This window comes from Portunus trituberculatus, chromosome 18 (assembly GCF_017591435.1).
Source record: "Portunus trituberculatus isolate SZX2019 chromosome 18, ASM1759143v1, whole genome shotgun sequence".
Lineage (NCBI taxonomy): Eukaryota > Metazoa > Arthropoda > Malacostraca > Decapoda > Portunidae > Portunus > Portunus trituberculatus.
The window spans coordinates 10,953,195-10,977,830 of record NC_059272.1 but is presented as its reverse complement, the minus strand read 5'-3'; the positions used below and the strand labels follow the sequence as shown (position 1 = coordinate 10,977,830).

The 24,636-nt window shown below is 36.5% G+C and overlaps 1 protein-coding gene across 2 annotated transcripts in view; it reads left to right on the top strand.

Annotated features, from left to right (window-relative positions):
• LOC123505334 (copine-8-like) overlaps positions 1 to 9,607 on the top strand; it is a 36,418-nt gene extending 26,811 nt beyond the window's left edge. For both annotated transcript variants that reach the window (XM_045256529.1, XM_045256530.1), the window contains exons 5-7: positions 5,955 to 6,188; positions 7,861 to 8,039; positions 8,545 to 9,607. In XM_045256529.1, coding sequence (XP_045112464.1) covers positions 5,955 to 6,188; positions 7,861 to 8,039; positions 8,545 to 8,880 — 749 coding nt within the window. In that variant the 3' untranslated portion in view covers positions 8,881 to 9,607. The remainder of the gene's footprint in view (positions 1 to 5,954; positions 6,189 to 7,860; positions 8,040 to 8,544) is intronic.
• The last annotated feature ends 15,029 nt before the right edge of the window (positions 9,608 to 24,636 follow it).

The window sequence follows — 24,636 nt, the reverse complement described above, 5'->3', positions numbered from 1 at the left end:
ACACTTCTAAACTTAATAACAATTAACACTATGGCACAGTGGATTAGGGAAACTACAAGAGTTGAGGGAAATGAGGAGGCATCAAGGCTTGACCTATTGTTTACAAAAGAGATTGAAGTCATTGAAGAAATGAAGTATCAGTGCCCTCTAAGGAAAAGCAACTATCTGTTAATCAAATTCAGCCTAGACAGCAGTTCAACAGTAAATAAGAACAAACTTCACAAAAATGGAAGATACAATTATGGGAAGGCAGACTTCACAAAATCAAGCTGAGTGGAATCAATTATATACAGCAAATAAAGTATAAGAGATATTTATAATGATGGGATTAAAAGATATGTTCCCAAAACAAGAATAAGTGAGGGGAGAGAAAGGAAGACTGGTATAGCATAATATGTAAATTAGCAGAAGTGAAAAAGGAAGCAGTATGGAATAGATGAAGAAAAAGAGGAGGACTTAATAAATGGGAAGAATTTAAAGTAGTAAGAAGTGAATATGTCCAAATACTAAGAGAGGAACAGAGGAACTATGAGAAAGATATAGTTGACAAATGCAGAAATGAGCCAAAGCTCTTTTATAAGTACAGGCAACCCCCGTTTAACGAAGGGGTTACGTTCCTAAAAAACACTTCGTTAAGCGAAACTTCGTTAAGCGAACCGATTATAACAAGTTTAACCCCTGATTTGAACTTCCATTGAGAGTAAGCAAAGCGAGAGTGCATCATAGTACAGTAAAAGGTTTAATGAAAGTAAAAATTATGAAGTTAAACATTTAGGTAGTTTAATTTAAGTCATTATAATGTACACTAATGTATGTATGTATGTAACTTTATAATGTTGATGATCTTAGCTTTATGAAGGGAGGAAGGGTGAAACAGGAAAGACACTAACCAGCAACCTGTGGAATGTAAACAAAGTGCGCATCATTGTACTGCATACAAAACTTATGTACCACATTTCCACAAGGCTTTCCATTTTATCCATTGTAGAGTCACGAGTTCAGGTGGTTCTTTTAGCTTGCAAGGAAGATACGGTCTCACCAGCGTTCTTAATAGAGTCTGCTGACTTGAAAATAGAGACAGTATAATATGGAGTCAAGATAGTGGCCAGCACTGCTATAGTTTTCTGGTCTCTCGTGTCTGTGAATAATATCTAGCTTCATTTGGAGAGTAACAGACTTCCTGGTCTTCTTATGAACACTAGGCCAATTGCAGGGCATTTTGGTGGTAAGTTGAGCTAGGGAAGACAAGCTGCTGCTGACGCTGTTATGTTTTGACTGGGGAGTGAATGTTGCGCGTGTTGTCCACGAGAGGCTCGATCTTGATCTTGATCTTTATTCTATAGGGGTCCCAGGATTTTTCCTGAGGCAGGCCTTAGTACCAGCAGTTTCTGGTGTATTCAAAAGCTTGTCAGCTTGCGTGATATGGTGGGGCTTTCAAATTTGGTAAAAAATTACCTGGATAAAACTTCGTTAAAGCGAGTTTGGTGTTCGTTAAACGAGCAGATGGTAGTAAAATGAAACCTTCGTTGTGTGAACCTTCGTTAAACGGGGGTTGCCTGTATGTTAATGGGAAAATAAAAAACAAAACAATAGATAGATTAAAATTTGACAATGTCACATACGAGGATACAAGATCACAGGCAGAAATAACGAATAGGTACTTCCAATTGATACTCACCAAAAGAAAACAAGTTTGAAAGGACACAAACGGGTCACAGGGACAAGGAAACGGGGGAGATCCATGTAGAAGTCAGGGAAATCAGGAAGATTATGTAAACCTTGGATGTGAATAAGGCTCAAGGACTGGATGGGGTGTCAAATTGATATTGAGGGAATGTCATGACCAGCTGGCAGAGATATTACATAACATTATAGTATATTCTTTTAAGGGAGGAAAAGTCCCTCTAGACTGGAAAAGGGCAAACATTGTACCAAATTTTAAGGGAGGTAACAAAGAAGAACCATTGAACTACAGACCATTGTCCCTAATGAGTGTGGTTACAAAAATAGCTGAAAAAATAGTGAAAGACAGATGGATGCAATAGCTAGAAGAGTCACATACAATAACTGGAAGACGATTTGGCTTCAGAAGTGGAAGATCTTGACAATGTCACAAACTTATTGAGCTTCTACGGCAGAGCAATAGATATAATTCAGGAGAGGGACGGATGGTCAGACTGTGTCTACTTGGATCTAAAAAATGCTTTTGATAAAGTACCACATCAAAGATTGCTATGGAAAATTAAAAATAAAGGTGCTTTACAGGGAAAAGTACTGGACTGGATAACAGACTTCTTAAAGGACAAAGAAATGAGAACAGTGATAAAAGGTGAGGAATTAAAAGAGTGCAGAGTTATAAGTGGAGTTTTACAGGGAATGGTTCTGGCCCCTGTAATGTTCATAGTGTATATCAATGATATGGTTGATGAGGTGGACAGTTATATAAGCTTATTTGCAGATGACGCAGTTACTGAAATGAGTGGAAAATGACATGGACTGTGAAATGCTACAGGAATTTAATGCAAAAAAAGTGCAAAGTGATGGAACTAGGGAATAGCAATAGAAGACAGAAAAGATCTTACATTACAGGAGGGGCAGAAATTCAGAAAACAAAAGAGGAGAAAGTCCTGGGTACTACAATAAATGACAGTTTATCACTGGAAAAATGCATCAACATAGTTGGGGAAACATATGAGTTACTAAGAAAAAATGAAATGGGTATTTACTTATATAGATGAACAGATGTTGAAGAAATTAATAGAATACATGATTCCACCTAAACTAGAATATGCTGCATTTGTATGGTTACCACATAACAAGAAAGATATAAGGAAGATAGAAAGGATTCAGAGCTGCAACCAAAATGGTTCTAAGTTTGAGAGAGCTAACATATGAGGACAGATTAAAAATATTAAAACTTCCAACATTGCAACAGAGGAGAGAAAGAGGAGACCTAATTGCTATTCATATACAGAGCATGGAAGGGGATGGACACAGTTGACAGAAAAGGCCTATTAGTGTTGGACTCAAGAGATACAAGGGAACACAGCATGAAGTTGAAAATGACCAAGTGTAGAAGAGACATTAAGAAATATAGCTTTCCAAACAGAAGCATAGAAATATGGAATAATTTGGATGAAACTAGTTCAAGCAAGAAATATTTATGACTTTGAGGCGAAATGGGATGACTATAGGTATGGAGACAGGACAGCACAAGCATAGGTCTTTTCCTGTAGTAAAACACAACTAGGGAAATACAACAGGTAGATACACACACACACACACACACACACACACACACACACACACACACACACACACACACACACACACACACACACACACACACACACACACACACACACACACACACACACACACATGGCCCGGTAGCTCAGTGGTTAGAGCGCTGGCGTCACAAGCCAGATGACCGGGGTTCGATTCCCCGGCCGGGTGGAGATATTTGGGTGTGTCTCCTTTCACGTGTAGCCCCTGTAGGTACGGGATGTAAATCGAGGAGTTGTGACCTTGTTGTCCCGGTGTGTGGTGTGTGCCTGGTCTCAGGCCTATCCGAAGATCGGAAATAATGAGCTCTGAGCTCGTTCCGTAGGGTAACGTCTGGCTGTCTCGTCAGAGACTGCAGCAGATCAAACAGTGAATTACACACACACACACACACACACACACACACACACACACACACACACACACACACACACACACACACACACACACATTTTGTCCATAGAAGGAAAACTGGATAGAGTTATAGCCGAGAATGATTTGTTAAAAAAAGAGATCTATTTGTTAACGAAAGCGAATAAAGAGCTATTGAAGGAAAAAGTAGAAATGGAGAAAGAAAACCAACAACTAAGGAATCAATGTGAAGAGATGAAGGCTAAACTCCTGGAAATGGAGATGAAAATATCGGAAGAGAACTTGAGGAAGGAGGAATGCCTTAATCTAATTGATACCAGGATGAAAGAAGTGAACCATGAACATCAGGAGGTACAAAGGTCCTTTAGGGAGATAGTGAAAAAGCAGGAAGAGGAAAATAAAATGATTACGCAGAGTGAAATGGTAAAGGCACTAAAGGAAAATGAGTATGTGGTGAGAGATATTGCTGAAAAGAAAAAATGTGTGATCATAATAGGATTGAGGGAAGAAACTAACAGGAACTGGCAGGACAGGAGGGATAAGGAAAATGACAGGATTAAGTCTTTACTGAATAAGATCTCTGTGGAGGAAGAGGACCTATATGCTGAGGTAGAAGAAAGTGTGAGATTGGGAGCTTTTGAGGAAGGCAAGAATAGACCATTAAAATTGAAATTAAAGTCTCAGGTGGCAGATGAGGACTTGTTGAGGAGGGCTTGGAAACTTAAGGACTCTGAGGAAACCAAAACAATTTACATAAGAAATATGTCACAGGATGAGCGAATGAAAATGAAAGAGCTTGTAACTGAAGTGAAAGAGAGGAATGATGAAAGAACAGAGGAGGAAAAGACCAAGTTTTTTTGGAGGATGAGAAATGGGAGGCTAAAGAAGTGGTGGCTAAAACAGATTATGAGGAAAGACTGAGGAAGCTGGGGCTGACCACATTAGAAGAGAGAAGAACAAGAGAAGACATGATAACTATGTATAAATTGGTGAACAAGATTGACATACTGGACAGAGAGTTGATAAAGGTGACCACAATTAATAATTTCTCCATGAGGGGGATCATCGTCATATCTTTGTCATCTTGTCCAAGAAAGATGTCTCCTGATTCTGGGCCTGGTCTTCCATGATGGGACAACATGGGTGTCTGGAGACAAAAAAACACTTGGTTAGAATGCAAGGTTGCACACGAAGGAAGAACTGTAGGGCAGGTAAGCTTCTCAGAACAATGCTTCAGAGAAGCCATTAGCAAAAAAAAAAAAAAAAAAAAAAAACTCTAAGAAACAGTTGAAGGCCCGAGATAACAGGGGCTTTGGGTTGACTGAACGATAGTTGACGGCAAACTGATGAGAGACGTGGTATGTGACTTGTTTACTACTTTTGTAATGTCATTTAAATGGTTTGTTGAAGTGAAATTGCTGGCTCTTCTTTATTGCTAATTTATCACTGTGTTTTTTCATCCAAAATATCACAAAACCAACTGTTTTATTCTGCTACTGTTTTTTTGTAGCTGTATGTGCAGTATTTCCTTGTCCTTTGCATAATGTTTGAATTTCAGAATTTCCAACCTAGGAAATCTCAATTTCTGTGTATGCTACAGGTTGACCTTCAATATTTTCCCCAAATGATTTGCCCTCAGAACTTGACATATATGTAAAAAAAAAAAAAAAAAATATATATATATATATATATATATATATATATATATATATATATATATATATATATATATATATATATATATAATTTGCAGTACCCAGGTTCACTAGTACTTTTAACAATGCAGTGTTGTCAGTCCACTGCCATTCCTCAAGCAACAAATATCAACAATTAGAACTTTTGTTCTTTATCATACATCCAGATATCATTGCATTGGTGTGTTGATTCTATCAAAAGTGTTGCATTTTTAATTTAATGTTTTTCATCTTTTCTTCATCTTAAGCCAATTAGAATCAACATCATCTCTTGCACAACACAAGAGAGAAAATAAGATGAGTCAAGGATTGATTGAAAACAAATTCATCCACATACACACTTACACCACTTTGTGAAGAAGTATAGGTTCTGCAGCAGAAGTATAGAAGCATTGAACAAACTGGGAGAGAAGTTGGTCTTTGGAAAAGAAAAAAAAAAGAAAAAAAAAATCAAGAATAAGTTGGACGAGTATACATGGAGATGGGACAGCAGGAGCATAGCTCCTTTCTCATATGTTCAAATTAAGTAAATGCAAACATGAGAGCAGAATATAACTAGCACAAAGCATGATTGGTAATTTTTTATGATTCCTTACTTTACAGCTTCAAATGGTGATCCAAAGTCATCACAGTCTCTTCACTTCATACATTCACAAACTCCCAACCAGTATGTCCGTGCCATCACTTCAGTGGGAGAGATTATAGAAGACTATGACACAGACAAGTTCTTCCCTGTCCTCGGCTTTGGAGCAAGAATGCCGCCTGACTACACACAAGTGTCACATGAGTTCTTTGTCAATGGGGATCCTTCCAATCCTTTTTGTCATCGAGTCCAAGGTAAGTTATTTTTATTAGATTTTATATTTTGGTTCTGGTGTCATGTTGAAACTTCATGCAGTAAGAAAAAAAAAAAAATTTATTGAATATGTGTTTGATCCATCAATAGATATTTTTTTTACTTAACAAGTTGCCATATTTAAAGTGAGACATTCAATAAAGCATTAGAATAGAAATTTAACCAAGAAAAAAGTAAAACTGATAATAGCAAATTCAAGTCACATTACTATTACAAGTGGGATAGAAATATAGTGTGAAGAGAGTCTGTTAGATGGAAAGAGAATGTCTGGATAATTTAAATTGCATAAAATGGAATACAACCTACAACCTCAAAGTCTTCTTGGAAAGTTCATCTGCATATGATCTAATTAGCTGATCATGTCAGATATGCAAAAAGAAATAGGTCAGATATGGTGCAGCAGTGATAAATAAATTTCTGTTGTCATCCAGTTGTGAGAATCCTGAGTATGTTGCACCATAGATTGATTTTTATTTTATTGTTTGGGAATGTTTGTCACTGTAATTGGAAGAATGAGTTTAATGCTTATTGGAGCCTTACCTCAACATTCCTCTTTACTGGATATGTTCTATACATATATGGCATAACCATGGTCAGAAGTTTGTTACTGTCTTACACTTTTCTGGTGTCTTTAGCACATTCCCCCAATTTTAAGTCCTGATCTGTTTGTAGGATGCTTACAGAGTGTGACAGAAAGGTTCTAAGGATAATGGAGAAGTTGCTGACAGAAAATGCAAAGCACTGTGGAAATTAGTCTCTCTCTCTCTCTCTCTCTCTCTCTCTCTCTCTCTCTCTCTCTCTCTCTCTCTCTCTCTCTCTCTCTCTCTCTCTCTCCCTTACATTCATTGTCATAGTTATTATTTCTAAATAGAACTTTGAATTCAGGAAACTCATCAATTTATATTCTTGTGCTATTCATCAATTTAGCAATTTTTATGAATGCTATATAATTTTTAATCAAGATCATACTGTAATCTTTATGCATTATGAAAATGCTCTTATTCAAAAGTTGCAAGTGTTTAAAGTTAGTTGCAGTGCTGTTTGTTAATTAATATATGATACATAAGTATTGAATGCAGAAATTAATTAATTTAATCATATGACATTCTTTCAGCAAACTGTTTTTCAATCATTGCTAGCATAACTGTCAAAATTGAGAAAATCCATTTATTTGTATGACTTCACCAATACAATACAAAGGTGCCATTTGAAAATCTGTACATAGTCTTATAATTTCAACTCTATTTGAATTGATATATTATCCCATTAAGAGTGCTTTCTGTTTGACCATACAAGCACAGTGATTCCCTTTAAGTATTTGTTATGATCGCAATTTATAAAACTTTTGTGCCTAGTAATGGTTTATAATTGTTTTTGGATTGTAAGCAATTGTGAATTTTGAATGTTTTAAATAAATATTTTGATATTTTTATCCCAGCTTGGCTGCCACTCCAAGACAATGTTGGATAAATATTGCCACTATATTCCTGTGCTTTGTAAATAGTAACTTAAGGTTGGGTTCAGGCCTCTCTCTGTTATTCACTGTGCTATCAATATAAAGTACAAAATTTATCATAAGTTCCTTTCATACTCAATAAAAGTTACTTATTTTCAGTTAATTTCTATATGTACAAAAGTTTTGTTTATACACAGGAGTTCTTGAGGCCTACTATAACTGCCTGAATCGTGTGCAGCTTTATGGACCTACCAACTTTGCCCCAATTGTGAACCATGTAGCACGCTTTGCAGCTTCAAACAAGGATGGGGATAAGTATTTCATTCTTCTGATCTTGACGGATGGAATCATTACAGATATGCCCCAAACCAAAGAGGTAAATGAATGTCTTTTTCCATAGGCTCACTTGTGAGTCAGTAAGTGATGAGCCAGTTATTCCAAATCCTTTGAGGAAATTTCAAGGAAAAATGTATAGAGTAAGAGTGTATCAGATAATTAGATAAGACAGTGTTCCTCATAATGCTAGACTTGCTTGTCTAATGGTTTGAATACAATAATGAACCATCTTTAAATATCTCATAAAACAACTACAAAGACTTAGATGTTTTTGAATAAGTCATCTTTTTTAGTGAAACTCATTTGATCTCTGTAGAGGTTGTATTAGTCCTCAGAAGATTATGATTCTTGATGGACCCTGAATACTTAACCAGATTGAACACATCAGTAAGGTTAACCCAAACAAGCTGCATGGCAAAGGATTGCTTTAAGATCTTCTATATATATAAATCTTTTCAAGTGTAGTTTTAAATTATTGACTCATTTCTTATTTTACTGATGAATATCTCACGATTTTTCAGTTGATATTTAATTCTTTATTCCAGGCTATTGTAAATGCATCCTCCTTACCTCTGTCAATCATCATAGTTGGAGTTGGTAATGCAGATTTTGACAACATGGAAGAATTAGATGGAGATATGGTGCGTCTTTCCAGCAATGGTCGGTATGCTTCTCGAGATATTGTTCAGTTTGTTCCATTTAGGGATTTCTTGAAGGGGATGGGGGATCCTCGCATGGCTAGGCTTCGACTGGCACGAGAGGTTCTAGCAGAGATACCTGACCAAGTTGTCTCGTACATGAAATCCAAAAACATTGCACCACAGCCGCCAAAGGTTAATGAAGCTCAGTTGCCATCAGATCACACTGCCATTGATGCTTAACACATCATGTTGCTTGTATTTTTTATGAATGTTTCACTTTTATATGGTATTTATCATGTATCCTTTATAAAAACCCATCAACTAGTGTATTGTGATACCCTGTACTATTGTGCACCAGTCGGTGTTAGAGACACTTTCTGAGATATATCCAGCTTATGTTTAACAAGAAGTATATGGCAGTCTCTCAGTGCACTTTGGAATTTATAGAGTTTATATTTTTTTCTTTAGGAAATCATTACTTTTCATTGATGATATGGTATATTGATTATTTTACATGCCTGTCAGTGCCTAAGAAATAAATCACTGACATTTTTTAGGTTATATAGGCTTAAGCAGCATTAGTTCCATGCTGTAAGATTTCATTACAGTGTATTCCATCAGGAAAAGCAAAGCTGTGAATAAAAATCCTAATTAGTTGGCATCTACAGTGGGTAGATGGCCCTCAAGTAACTAGTTCACTGCATGCTGAATGATATTGCAAAAAAGGAAAATCTCTTTATGTACAGAAAGATTCAAGAAAGCCAAATATATTATGAAGATATGAAGTAAGAAAGTATTTGTACAAATAATAAAATGAAAAGTTGATTTCAAATAGAAATTTTGGAAATAAATTTCAGTAAGTTAATAATGGATATGCTAGTTGCTTACCATATGAAATAATGCAGTATTTTGTAAATATGTGATATATTCTTAATGTGTGAAGAAAGTAAAAGAAATTGTCAATATTGAGCTGAATTTTTCAAAGAAATCAGAATAAGCATATGAAAGGTTAGCAGGTGGTGCTAGACTGAAATACTTCAGTGGTGCTTTTTAAGAATTTCAGTGTGATTCTAAGTCCAGATAGGTGGATCACTAACTTTGTAGGTTATTGATTGTATATCGTTTATGAATGCATATTATTGTCATTGAAGGAAAGTGTTTTATATATATATATATATATATATATATATATATATATATATATATATATATATATATATATATATATATAAATACACACGCACGCACATACAAACACACACACACACACACACACACACATATTGAGTTATTGAAAGATCTGAGTTACATGAGGAATTTTTTTTTTTTTTTTCTTCCCTCCACATTTCACACCGGTTATCACTGACAGTTGAAATGGTCTGTGTAATGTATTACATAAGTAGACACTATATACATGGTGTGCACGCACACTTACGCATGCAGCATACGCACTCACACAAACATACTTGACTCACAACCGAAAAGGCTTTGGTTCGAGTCCCGGGTGTGGTGAAGCAAATGGTGAGCCTCTAAATGTGTAGCCCCTGTTCACCTAGTAGCAACTAAGTAAGGGACGTAATTCGAGGAGTTGTGGCCTCGCTGTTCGGTGTGTGGTGTGTGGTTTGGTCTTGGTCCTACCTGAAGATCAGCCTATGAACTCCAAACTCTCTGATGGGTAAAGGCTGGCTGGGTGACCAGCAGGGTGAATTACATGCACCACACACACACACACACACACACACACACACACACACACACACACACACACACACACACACACACACACACACACACACACACACACACCGCGTAGTGTAGTGGTTAGCACGCTCGACTCACAATCGAGAGGGCCGGGTTCAAGTCCCGGGAAACGATGAGGCAAATGGGCAAGCCTCTTAATGTGTAGCCCCTGTTCACCTAGCAGTAAATAGGTATGGGATGTAACTCAAGGGGTTGTGGCCTCACTTTCCCGGTGTGTAGTGTGTGTTGTGGTCTCAGTCCTACCTGAAGATCGGTCTATGAGCTCTGAGCTCGCTCCGTAATGGGGAAGACTGGCTGAGTGACCAGCAGACGACCGAGGTGAATTACACGCACACACACACACACATGTGCGTATGCGGCATTGCTCACACCTCTCTCATGGCCCTGTATAGCAGCTTTTTGTCTGCCACCAACAGCATCTTCATCCTAACTGACATGGAAGACAGCCTTGTCCTTAGAATACATGATAGAATTACAAAGATAACTAAGTAAGCTGTGTAAACACTGATCTAATGATCATGGCACCAGCTGGTGCCGTGACGTGTCCCCATTTCACGTCTCAAAAGGCTCGGACAACTCCTCAAATATTTTATTGATTTAAGAGCTTTCATGGGTATTTTTAGCCTGTAAATAAGGCAAGTGGCTTAAAATTAGTCAATTAAAAGGCAAAAAATGCCTACCTGTGCACTTGGGATAGAGTGTAAAAAAAAGAAATGAAAGAAAAAAAATTCTGAAAGTATATGACATCAGATATCTGGCTTATTTGGATGCCATTTAGGTGGGATTTGCTGTATATTCTAATCTTGATTAAGCAGTAACATTTTTGCATCTTTATTTTTATGGTGGGTACTGATAAAAGAATTAATTTATTCATGAAAATTGATATGCTCCTTTGATAACCCTGACCAATCTTGAAATATGAAATTACACACATAGTAATCTATCCAAAAATATGCTCCAAATAATACAGATGGGCTATTGTAAGAGTTGATATCCTGAATTATATTTGGTTATCTTATGATGGTGTAATCAGCACATAACTTGGATGAATTTAAATGTATCCAAGTTTGGTTTAATTCAATCTTAGTCAGATTTATTTGAATATGAATGAAGTTTACTGCATCATAAGTCAAGTTTCAAGGAATTCACTTATATCTTATTCAAACTTCAACTTGTGATGGAGTTGAAGGACTGCTGAGCCACAAAATTCACTTACACTACTGGTTCAGGATTTCAGTTGTGGTGAAAGCTGAGAGTCAAGAGGACTTGGTTTCCCACAATGCATTTATCTTAACTATAAGAAGCTTTTGCATGTTTCTTTCAATTTCGTATTAATATTGTAATCATCGTTACATTAGTATCTGAATATTCAAGCTATTGTTTTGCATTTTGTTTTAATGCTTGATTATTATTGTTGATTTTTTTGTTTTTCACTTTACATTTCATATCAGTGTGCTTGATGTGAGTGTTTTAGTGTAAAGTTGATGCATGACACAGTTGGTTCTTGATTTATTTGAAGGATGTATTCCAAGTTAATACATGTGATGTGTAATAACTTATTCTGATTGCAATCAAAGTTGAAAAATGCAGATTAAGTTAATAAGTCCATTCAAGCTTGAAGTATGCTCTGCATTGTGGTGTTGACTTTCTAGTTTCATGCACATTTGTGTTTTGAATATTTATGTCAAGTTTGGTGTACCTCTCATTCTAAGAACATATCTATTTTCAATATATGTAGATCAGGGAAGTCCTGTTCTTCACTGGTATTTATTATTTGCATGCTTCATATAATGTGTCCAGTAAATTTGTCTTTCTGTGAAGTGATTAAGGTGGTAATTCGATGACTCGATATCAATATCGATTTTTTGGCTCTTCCATTGCTATTTTTTCACCGAATTCAATAATATTTATACACAAGGTGTACGTTTATGGTGTACGTCTTCAGTGTTAATTTGGTACACAGATGTGGCGTAGTTTTTTTGCAATAAATATTTTTTCGGCGATAAGAAAATAATTCAAAATACCATTATAAAATCAAAACTAATAACAGTGTGGCAATTTCCTCTTAACCACATATAATATACATAACAACAAATAAATGTTAGCATCGGCATACACATAACCTATGTTATAACAATTTCATTACACGCCAAATTGTTACCTTTTTTTCATCAAAAATTTGAGTTTATAAGCCTGTTGTAAATTTATTTGAGTGAGTTCATGCATTATCATGCTGGCATTTGTTAAGATGAGGTTGTTGATCATTTTGCTGCAAAAATTTTTGAAATTGACCAATTACTGAAAAAGTTATTCAACAGTATATGCTGAAAAACTGAAAGTCGAGAAAAACGCATTTTTCTGTGAACATCTTCAAAACCCCCACATAACTCGCTTCCTCACTCGGGGCAACGGTTTCCTAGCAGGTGGGCTTTAAGATAGGAGGTACCCTAAAAAGTATCCCCTTTAGCCCATAAATTCCCGTGAAAAGCCCACATGGTATAAAAAAAAAAAAAATAACTCACTCCAATATGTACCAAACTCAGATATGTACTTACATAATCCCTTGACAACTGCTTGGAGGCTGGTAGTGGCTGTTTAGATAGTTTCAGGCCATGTTACATCATGGCCTTACACGTGGCATTGTCACAATTTGGGAACCCAACACGTGTAAAATACGATCAACAGGTAGGCTGCACGCACGCGCACTCCCTAAGGCTGTATCGATTGGTACTGAGGGAGTAGCGTCTTCCTCACCCTCACTGCCTGATACTAAACTATCGTACATCACGCAAAAAAAAATAAAACAGCTCAAAAAAGGAAATAAATACAAGCAAAACAAAGACTAGAAGAAAAAGGGGTGTATGCACGCTTGGGTATTTAAAGGGCCGGCCCTTTAAACCCGCCATTACCAGGTAAGCAGTGCGTTATGCGCCTGGCAACTTCGGCCATGGCTTCCCTCTCTAGAGACGAACCCAAGTACCAAGTTTCCAATTTTTCAATTTTTTTGACCAAATTAACGAATTACCCCCTTAAAAGAAGTTCAGTGGTATACTTTTCTGAATTTTGCAAACAATTAATGAAATATCTTTGATTGTTATATGTATGTATAGAAACAATTTTGAGCATATAAGCAACTTTTACATATTCCTTTGGAGACAAATTTTATGAATGAATAAATTTGAGACAAATTTTATGAATGAATAAATTTGACCACTAACAGTAATATTATTTGAATTAGTGTTGATATTGTGGTCATAAAGAAGTTCTGCCATCCCTTAAGAAAGTCTGTCAAAAGTCAACTCTTGATTAACATGAGAGTTGTGTTCCTGGAGACATCACATTATTCAAAATTGCGATATTCAAACATGATTTTCCCATAATATGGGGTATTACATTCCTGGCCACTGGCAAAGTCTGCCTACCTTTAGAATTTTATTACTCAAACTTAAAAAGTAAATAAATCAAATCAAATCAAATCAATACATCATTAGGTCATGGAAACAAAAACACACATTCTCATTTTATGAGCTCTGATGATACACAATATGCTCTCCCTTAGTAACATCGCTTGGACAATCACTGGGGTTTTTTCTCCCCTTGCATAGTGACTTCTAACTTCTTTTCAGTGGTCACAGTCTTCCTTGATTTCATGGAATAACTTTCTTGTGAGGAGGTTGAAGGATACTTGGATGCCATAGTATAGGACACTAGGTGAAACTACAGAGAAATGATTCACTCACAGTGCAGGTTAGCTCCAGACTGAAGAGTGAGGACTGTGAGAAGGAATAGCTGAGCATCTCTGAACTATCACTCAGTACCATGGAGTCAAGGTGATCCTCATGGCATGATTATATATGAATGCAATGATATGATATCCATTATAGAAGGCAGTAGAGGGGTGAAAGCACAAATATTTTTGGAAAAGCAACACGCAAGCCAAAGGGGGTCACAAGAAGAAGCAGCCATTGCCAATCAGAGAAAGACAAGTGCCTTCGTATTTCCTGCTTTGTTTTCGTTGTTCTGTGCAAGATTTCACTTGTGTATCACAAGACAATCCTTTCTTAGTGGTAAGGCTTGTTAAAAGCTAATAGAAATGGTGTTTTGTGAACACAAATGTATTTATGAGACAATAGCACCTCCTTGGGAGGTGGGACCATGCTAACAACTCATTACCAAGGCAACAATGTCTCCCTATGTGTTTGTGGATACAGTGTCATGGTCAGAAGTTACTCTGCTCATTGTTAATTCTTGGATCCCAGCCCAGTGTGATTCCCACCAGAAGCAGTGTGGGGTGCATGTGACGTCATCGAGTTGAGTTAAGTCGCAATAAATTGAATAAATCGTATTATTTAATCAAGTTGCGTTATTCAAACTCACGTTAATCTATAGTTGACTGTGCTTTTTTTCTATTCCTCATTTGTTACCTGTTTATTTTATTTATTTTTTTCCTACCAGCAACAATGTTCATTAAACTGAACAAAAAAATTCCAGGAGTGATTAGATGCTGTTTCTGCTCTTTTTAAGGATCATGGGTGATTGTTGTTTATTTAGGTGTATGTTGTTTACTTCATTGGTAATGATAGAGTTAGTAAAAAACTAACATTTTATAAATAATAAGATATTTGTAGAAAATAACTTATAGTGAAACACATCATTGTTAATATTTTTTTTATGACCAATAGCAAGTTAATATTGTAATGCAAATTATAATGGCTGACAAGAATTTCCGGTTTGAGAGACAAGGCCAACTGCTGGTCCTTAGAGCAACATAAAGACTACTACTTTGTATTGTGTGGCAAGTTTAGGTTAGAATTGTAAATGGAAAAGAGGGATCAGTGTATGGCATGTCACCCATATCTGAGAAGCATTGGCTAATTATTTGGGAATTGAAATAGAGTACATCTATCCGGAGTGAATTCAGCTTATAGGTAAATGTATCATTATGCTCAACATTGGCTAACCATTGTTTGCTGATAACAAATAAGAAAAAAAATAGATGGAACCATGTTTTTTTTTTTACTGCACACACTAAATCAAGAGTATTACTAAAATGTACAGTAATATACAGCATAGTATAGTGAAGCACTGATCAATTCCTTAACACTTTTCTTCACCAAATGCCCCCAAATTACAAACCTCTCAATAATTTACCAAATTGATTATTTAACAACATTATAGTATTATTTGTGAAATTAAACCATGAATCAGCCATTTAATTATGCATTAGTCTTAGGGAGAACAGAGACATGTAATACTATCCATCCAAGTTTTATTATCTTGAATTATGGTAGACTATTATGTATATATTATTTTCACCTAACTGTCATGAGTTTGTTTAATGTGAAGCTTGTTGTACAGACAGATTCACTATATTGAGGGTGTAGAAACTCCATTTTCAGGTCTTGATGGCAAATGAGGGAACACACTGAAATTGGAAAGTTCTTAGATTGTAGTGTTAAGCTTAAAAGTCTAAAATCAATTAGATATATAAAATACCCATTCAAAAAGGAAGGAATGTTTGAAATTGTTTTGTAACGTGTGAGGTGCATTACTTGGTGCTGTATCCTTGGGGTACATTACTTGGTGCTAAGTCAGTAATAATAACACATATTGGTTTTTCATTGCTGCAATGACTATTTCATATGGTTGAATTTGTTTAGATTTCTTCTGATTTTCCTTTGATAAGGGAGACTTGTTGGTTTGCATAACTACATAAATTTTAAGCTAGCTTTCCTTTATTTACAAAAATGTATGAAGAGTTTGGAAATTAGCTTTTAACATCTCTTGAGATTTTCTATGAAAACTTTGATAAATAGAGGTTTGCAAGCTAGGAAGTTTAAGAATAGAATATTCCCCTGTGTCCCATTAAGTGCATCTTAAAAGGATCTCCCATGTGTGTGTGTGTGTGTGTGTGTGTGTGTGTGTGTGTGTGTGTGTGTGTGTGTGTGTGTGTGTGTGCGTGTGTGTTTGATCTGCTGCAGTCTCTCACGAGACAGCCAGACGTTACCCTACAGAACGAGCTCAGAGCTCATTATTTCCAATCTTCGGATAGGCCTGAGATCAGGCACACACCACACACTGGGACAACAAGGTCACAACTCCTCGATTTACATCCTGTACCTACTCACTGCTAGGTGAACAGGGGCTACACGTAAAAGGAGACGCACCCAAATATCTCCACCCGGCCAGGGAATCGAACCCCAGTCCTCTGGCTTGTGAAGCCAGCGCTCTAACCACTGAGCTACCGGGCTTGTGTGTGTGTGTGTGTGTGTGTGTGTGTGTGTGTGTGTGTGTGTATGTATGTGTGTGTGTGTGCTCATGTGCATGCGTGTGTCCGTGCATGCATACCTAAAATACATTTATATTAATGTGGTTTTCCTGTATATTAATAGGACTCTAGGTAAACTATAATCATACACAAATAAGATTATTAACAAGCTTTTTGACTTGAAATATTGTGGTGAAGAATACATTAACATCATTATTTTATTTTCAAAATGCAGATGGTGCCTTTATTATTTTACTTGAGGAGACTCAAAGATTTCAAGAGTAGGACATGATGCTCAGTTTGATCCATACTCTAGTCTTTATTAAGCATAGCCAAACCATTTTTATCCTAAGCTTTTAAGCATGGATACCATGGAGATTTCCCTTTCTGTTGCTCTCCCATCTGTCACAACACCCAATTTTCAGTCTAGTAAGTTGACTATGTTTTACTTCAGAATGAATCTCGATACTCCCATTTCTTTTTTTCAAAGTGGTATGAATGTTAAGTTTCCTGTTTTATTGGTAATAACAATGTTCGTAGTATATATGCCTATAGCACAAGATTTGATAACACTACCCTCTAAGCATTTAGGCATTGTCCTTTTAGGGGATTTCTCAGCCTATGGAGCTACCACACTTGTACCAAAGCATACCTTGTGCCAGGTACTTCTAATATCAAAATTAAATGGTGATATAAAAAATCAAGTCATTGTAGTGTACATTCGACTCTTATTTATCTGGACCTCATTTATTTGGATTTCGGTTTATCTGGACTGTGTCCAGATAATAATTTAATAATTTGATTCTGGATAGCCAATAAATGAATTCAAACAATGTGAGCCTCACGCACTACCAGAAACCGCCGCTGCGGCAGGCAGTTGTAAACAAGTCCAGCTGACTAGTGAACACTGTGTATTGTTCGGTATTAGTGAGCAAGTTTGTGCATTTTTCAATACCTTAGAACTCTTAATTATGTCTCCCAGGGGTGTTAGGCATAAGTGAGTGGCCCTAGCTGTGATTTAAAAGCTAGAATTAATAAGAAAATTAGAGAAAGTTGCAACTTGCCAGTGTTTGTGAGGAGTATGGTGTTTAACACTCTTGCTAAACTTGAACACTCACAACTGCATTGGTCACAGGAAAATAAACACATGCAACAGATTAGACTATTTACCTTGGTGGTGATGATTTGTCGTTGTCACTAACGTGTCCAAGAAATGATTTATGACCGTTGACTCCCCAATCTACTAGCCAAAACACACTGCCAGTGCACCACGGACCTCACTAACACACACACACACACACACACACACACACACACACCATCAGCTGACCAGAGATCCTATCAAGACACACCACCCCTTCCACCTTAAAATCCACCATGAAAAAACAAGACAGGAGCACTCTCACAACAGCAACCAACAAGTTTTGCCCCTTCTCTCCTTCTCCTCTGCTACCGGCACTCCACCAACCCCTCATCACCTCCCTGATCTTGATCTTGACCCATCTCTCACCATATGTATAATTATAATTTATGATGTGATTTTTTTTTTTTTTTTTTTTTTTATTTATTTTTTTTTTTACAGTAAGGTCTATAGCACCTGTAGGCACACTTGAAGAGTGTATGGGAAGCGCTGTTCCGTTTCTGCCCATTAGTGGCGCAGGCAATTTTATTTATAGTGATACCCATATTAGGGCCCCTATCACCACCCAAGCTCATCCTGAGTGTAACCACCTAGAACCTGGGTATCATGGTGACATGTAGGTAGCTTTAAACCACTTGACAAATGGCAAAGTGTTTTAAGGCTGTACGTGGTGGGATTCGAACCTACGCGTGGACGTCTGCCCGATCCCACGCTCACCACCTTATCCACTACACCACCGCCTCCCTAAAAAAACCTAGGAGGTTGAAAAACCAATCTAACTTCCTTGGCTAAAACATACATATATCCTGATATGTATACTAAAGGGGCCTTTACACAGTCAAACGGTTTGTCAAACTCGGTTTGACAAACACACGTTTGAAGTGATGTTTGAAGGGATATTTGGTTTTGAACCACGTTGGTCAAATGGTTTGAAGAAAATCTGTCTGATGGAGCCTGACTTTTGTGGGTGGGGCTCCATTCATCCACAAACTGTTTGCATGTGAGAACCTCAGAATAAGCGTCAAACATCAAACTTCAGTAGCACTTCAAGCCAAGGAGTGGACGGATCATACTCTAGACCTAAAATATGGAGGAAACAAATGCCTGTCGCTAGATAATGGAAAGTGACACTCAGTCTTTCATTTGGAGTTATGGCCTTTCTCATAGGTGTATGTTTATACTTAATGAAAGGGGTGACACACCTCAGTCGATCTATACATGCCTCTTCATCCATCCTCAAATAATTACACAAGTCATCTGGCTCTAATTTCCAATCAACAAGCAAGTAGGTATGTGAAAGTTTATCTCTTTTATCCACTTTGATCTCCTTTTTTTTTTCCTTAGTGCCACTGCTAAGCTAATGTCAATTGAATCGTCCTGACTGAGAGGCATATCTTTGCTTCACATTAGCATGAGTCATACTGAGTCGAGGACTGAGGTTTGATGTACATTTGGTTTGACAGTCTGACACCTCTTTAAACTGTTTGACAAGCAAGTTGAACAACTGGGTTTGATGAATCAATTGACTGTGTAAAGGGCCCTTTAGTCTAACATATGGTATGGGCAGCAAACTGTGTTGGACATCAGTAAATCAAAAGATAAGCTGGTGAAATATTCTGCCAAATACTGTGTAGATGCATCATCAAGTTAAAGTAGTAAAGATGCACCAAAGAAAAATGTAGGGATTGGAGATGATGCTGCATAAGATGTTGCAGTTATGAAGTGGTATGTGCTGCAGTGGTTGGGGGGGATCAATGTACGTGACATTGAAATCTTTGCAGCCACTAGGAAGCTGGCACACAAATTGATATAGAGAATTTCATTGGGAGTGATGGGCGGACATTGTGCAGGCGATGTGGACACAGCCAGCATTGCTGTGTACTCACTGTACTGCACAGCTATCAAGTTTTTTTCATTGCATGCCTGGTTATTACTGTTAGGTTAGCTTTAGTGTTAGCTTAACTTTGATTAAGTTTGTTTTGGTTTAGTTGGTCAGGGAAACCAAAATAGCCTAAATTTTGCATTTCCTCAAAAGTTTTAAGGAGACAAACAGCCATATTTGGCCTGCACCATTTAGTCTGGAAAAATGAGGGTGGAATGTATACATATTTATCTTTAATGATAATTGCAGTGTTTTTTGCAAATAGTGCAATTCTTGACTATGGTCCTTTCCTTATACCTTTATTTACTCAATAAATAAGTATTTTTTGGAGGAAAAGGCTAATATTTGGCTATCAATTGACATTTCAAAAGCTGTTGTCCAAAGAGCAAAAGCCACCACCATCAGCGAGAGAGAGAGAGAGAGAGAGAGAGAGAGAGAGAGAGAGAGAGAGAGAGAAATGGTGTGTAAGGAGTGAAGTTATCAATGACAGAAGCTCAAATCTGATAATTTGTCCAGTGGGCCAATACAAGGTTTGGCAATGTTGCAGGCCAGTAAATTCCAAAAAAAAACAATGCCCCAACATTTAGGATGAAATAGTCAGACTAAAAGTTCAAAATGGTTGCTCACAGCCATGCACCACAGATGAAATGGAGGGGGTGACTGAAGTCACTTCTTCTCTGGGCACTTCATATAATAGAAGCTTCCCTTCCTGCTACTGCCATGCACAATGACATTAATGAATTATATATATATATATATATATATATATATATATATATATATATATATATATATATATATATATATATATATATACAGGTAACTCAATTTACGCGATAGATGCATTCCAAGAGGCATCGCTTATATCAAAATTTGCATAAAACAAACGTGTAATTCTCATAAGAAACAATAGATAATAGGAGGGATGTGGGATGTGGTCCAAAAAAATTTGTACAAAATATTCTATTTGTTTAGCTAAATTAACATGTTTTTATTATTCATCTTTCTAAAGTATATTTAAAGTAATAGGAAAAGCAAGAAATAATAAGAGAAAGCAAAAAAATAATAAGAGAAAACAACAAAACAAAGAAAATGTAAACAAAACACTCACTACGTCACAGCCTTCACCACTCACACCACAGTCAGTCACCATCTTCCATCTTGGTGAATTATAGGCAGATTGAAGAGATTCCGTCTGTACTCAGTGCTGGCAGACTGCAAATGAGGCACAAGAAGAGGAAGGAGCAGCGGAGCTCCCACCTATCGGCCAGCTGCGAAACTTTCTGGCGCTCAGTTTGAAATTGCGTCTGGCGCTCAGTTTGAAAATGCAGTTGGGCCAAATTGCGTATAAGCAAACCGATCGGGCAAATTAAATTAATTATAATATTTTTTTGGTTGCGTAATAACAAAAACGCGTAAATTGAACACACGTAAATCGAGTTACCTGTATATATATATATATATATATATATATATATATATATATATATATATATATATATATATATATACACACACACACACAGTAAGTCCTCGTTATACGGTACATATACGTTCCTGAAAACCTTACCGCATATCGAATTTACGGTATACCGAACCCATTATAACATGTAATAATAGGGAATGCGTTCCAGCACGTCAAAAGTCACCCCTACAGAAATGAAAATACATGAAAATAATCATAAAAAAAAAAAAGAGTAAAGTACTGCGCAAAAGAAATAAACAAAATTTTTTTTATTTACCTTTCAATTGCCATGTATTCTATCAGATAACGTCCCTCCCGAGGCTAAAGGACAATAGGGATTTCAGCCCTTAGTCATCTTCCACTCACGCACAGGTTCTTCCTCGTCTCCCTCTTTTTCTGCCTCATGTGATGCCTTGTCCAGCTCTATAAGTTCGTCATTTCAGACAGATTCAGCATGCCTTTCCAAAAGATCTTGAACATCATCAACATCAACTTCATCGAAGCCAGCCCTATGGCACAGATTTACTATGTCATTTCTGATCGCACTGATGTCGTCTTCAGCGAAGCCTGGGAAGTCATGCGCTCATTCTGGCCATACTTTATTCAACGTCAAGTTCATGGTAGACATCTTCACTTCGTCCCAAGATGACTTGATGTTATCTAAGGCGTGCTTGATGTTATACAATTTCCACCATTCTCTGATAGTGGGCTTGCCAGGCCCATCTGTGCCCTTTATCAGTTGCTGCATGGTTCGCCACTGGTAGTAGGCTTTTAGTGTTTGCCATGATTATTATGAATATATTTGTGCTTACAATAGACCCTTTAATATTCCATTAATTCATCTAATTAGTAATGCATGTAAGTAATATGTAATGCAGTTAAAAAAAGAAGGGGAGGGGAAGAGATAATGGGCTCCAAGGGTGGTCAAGTTAAAGTAAGTACTGTGAGTGGCGGGGAGGTGTGGCGTGGATGACGTCATCACCCCTGGTCCCCTGCGCTGGGCCCTCTCGGATGACATGAGCGGATACCGTATCTGTGAATTTTTCTTACTGTATATCGAATTGAGGGTAGTAATTTCCAAATACCGTAACTGTGAATTTATGGGATAAAGAACTACCGTATAACGAGGACTTACTGTATATGTATATATATATATATATATATATATATATATATATATATATATATATATATATATATATATATATATATATATATATATATATATATATATATATATATATATATATATATATATATATATATATATAGAGAGAGAGAGAGAGAGAGAGAGAGAGAGAGAGTGGTATACTTGAAATGGGGTTGGCAATAGTGAGTGTATTCTTCAATCACTATTTGCTGTATAGTCAGATTGGGCTATGGAGTAGACATTGGAATCCCGAATGGGGACACTCCTAATTGCATGAGCCTCTCAAAATTTTTAGCTTTGGACTACTATGGTGAAGTTTTCTGAGAAAATTCATTATACTTATATTTGAATGACTATCCATACATTATACTCATTAATGTGTTGTATTGATAATAATACTGACACTGTGATGATTTGAATATAGAACATTATAACATTACATACTTTTCTCTATAACAGCTATTATGTATAAACATTTTTCATTATGTATGGATAGTACATTAAATCCTTGTAGATTTATCAAACTTGAATTCTTAGTAATATAAGACCTGCAGCTAACTTTCTACATATATTACTTAATTGCATTGAATGACCTCTATACATTTGGAAGATATAGTTGTTGCAGTGTTTTAAAGGAATGTGCTCTGGACTAAATCATAGTACAGGATTGTACAATGCACTATAATACTGTGGTGCAGTACACTGCCATAAAGGTCATGATTTATTCACAACACAGAGCAGTACAGTATGATGCAGTATTGTGCAGGGTACTGTAGTGTTAACAGCATGATGCTATCATTTTACCAGACGTGACTGATTATTCTTGTATTATTCACCTCATTTTTTGATACATAAATTATTTATATTGATTTGTATGTTATTCATAATCTGTGCCAATTTTTATCTGAAGAAACATATTATTTTCATCACCAGTGGGTGAAAGTGATGAATGCCTTTAGTTTTGCACACAAAAAATGACCTGTTAAGTCCAGTCTGTGTGGATCCCCTTTTCCCCTTTGAGCTTCCTAATGCATTTTTTTTTAATTAATTAATTTATTATTTTTTTTTATGAAAGTGTAAGGCTTTGCTTGCTTATATCATTATTGTGTATCTTGTGATGGGATTATGGCAATATGACTCACAAGATTACTTTTCAGTATGCCAATATAACACTTCAGAGTTTAGTGTGTTTGACTCACAGCTAAAATGCCTCAGGTGTAAATCTGGGACTGGGGAGGAGACAAAATTTGATTTGACTCCTTTTTCATTAAATTCTTTGTTTATCTTGCATTGAATAGATACAGGAAATAAGTTGAGTAATTTTGACTTTGTAGCATGGCAAAAGTGGAATGCCAGCAGTCCTCCCCTTCTCGTATGTGTATATTATGTGTAATTGTATGCACTTTGTGTGTGTGTTTGTATGTGTATTTGTGTGTGTTTACCTGGTTGTGTTTTACAGGAAAAGAGCCATGCTTGTTCTGTCCTGTCTCCATACCTATAGTCATCCAGTTTAGCTTTAGTCATGAATATTTCTTTCTTGAACCACTGTTTCATCAAAATTGTTCCATATTTCTATGCTTCTGTTTGGAAAACTATTTCTTAATGTCTCTTCTACACGCGTCCCCTTGTATTTCTTGAGTCCCACATTAATAAGTGTTCTTTGTCATCTGTGTCCATCCTCTTCCATGCCCTGTATATGAATAATAATTAGGTCTCCTCTTTCTCTCCTCTGTTTCAATGTTGGAAGTTTTAATATCTTTAATCTGTCCTTATACATTAGGTCTCTCAAACTTGGAATAATTTTGGTTGCAACTCTTTAAATCCTTTCTATCTTCCTTCTATCTTTCTTATTATGTGGTGACCATATAAGGGCAGCAAATTCTAGTTTAGGTTGAATCATGTATTCTATTAGTTTTTTCATCATATCTTCATCTTTATAGGTAAATGCCCATTTCATTTTTCTAAGTAACTCATATGTTTCTCCAACTATGTTGTTTATGTGTTTTCTGGTGATAAATTGTCATTTATTGTAATACCCAGCAGAACCATTCCCTGTGGAACTCCACTTACAACTCAACACTATTTTGATTCTTCACCTTTTATCATTGTTCTCATTTCTCTGTCTTTTGAGAAGTCTTTTATCCAATCCAGTAATTTTCCCTGTAAACCACCTATGTTTTTAATTTTCCATAGCAATCATTGATGTGATACTTTATCAAGACCTTTTTGTAGTTCCAAGTGGACACAGTCTGTCCATTCGTCCCTCTCCTGTGTGTCCTGTGTATTTACCTAGTTGTAGTTTTACAGGGCCTGGGCATTACACTTGTGT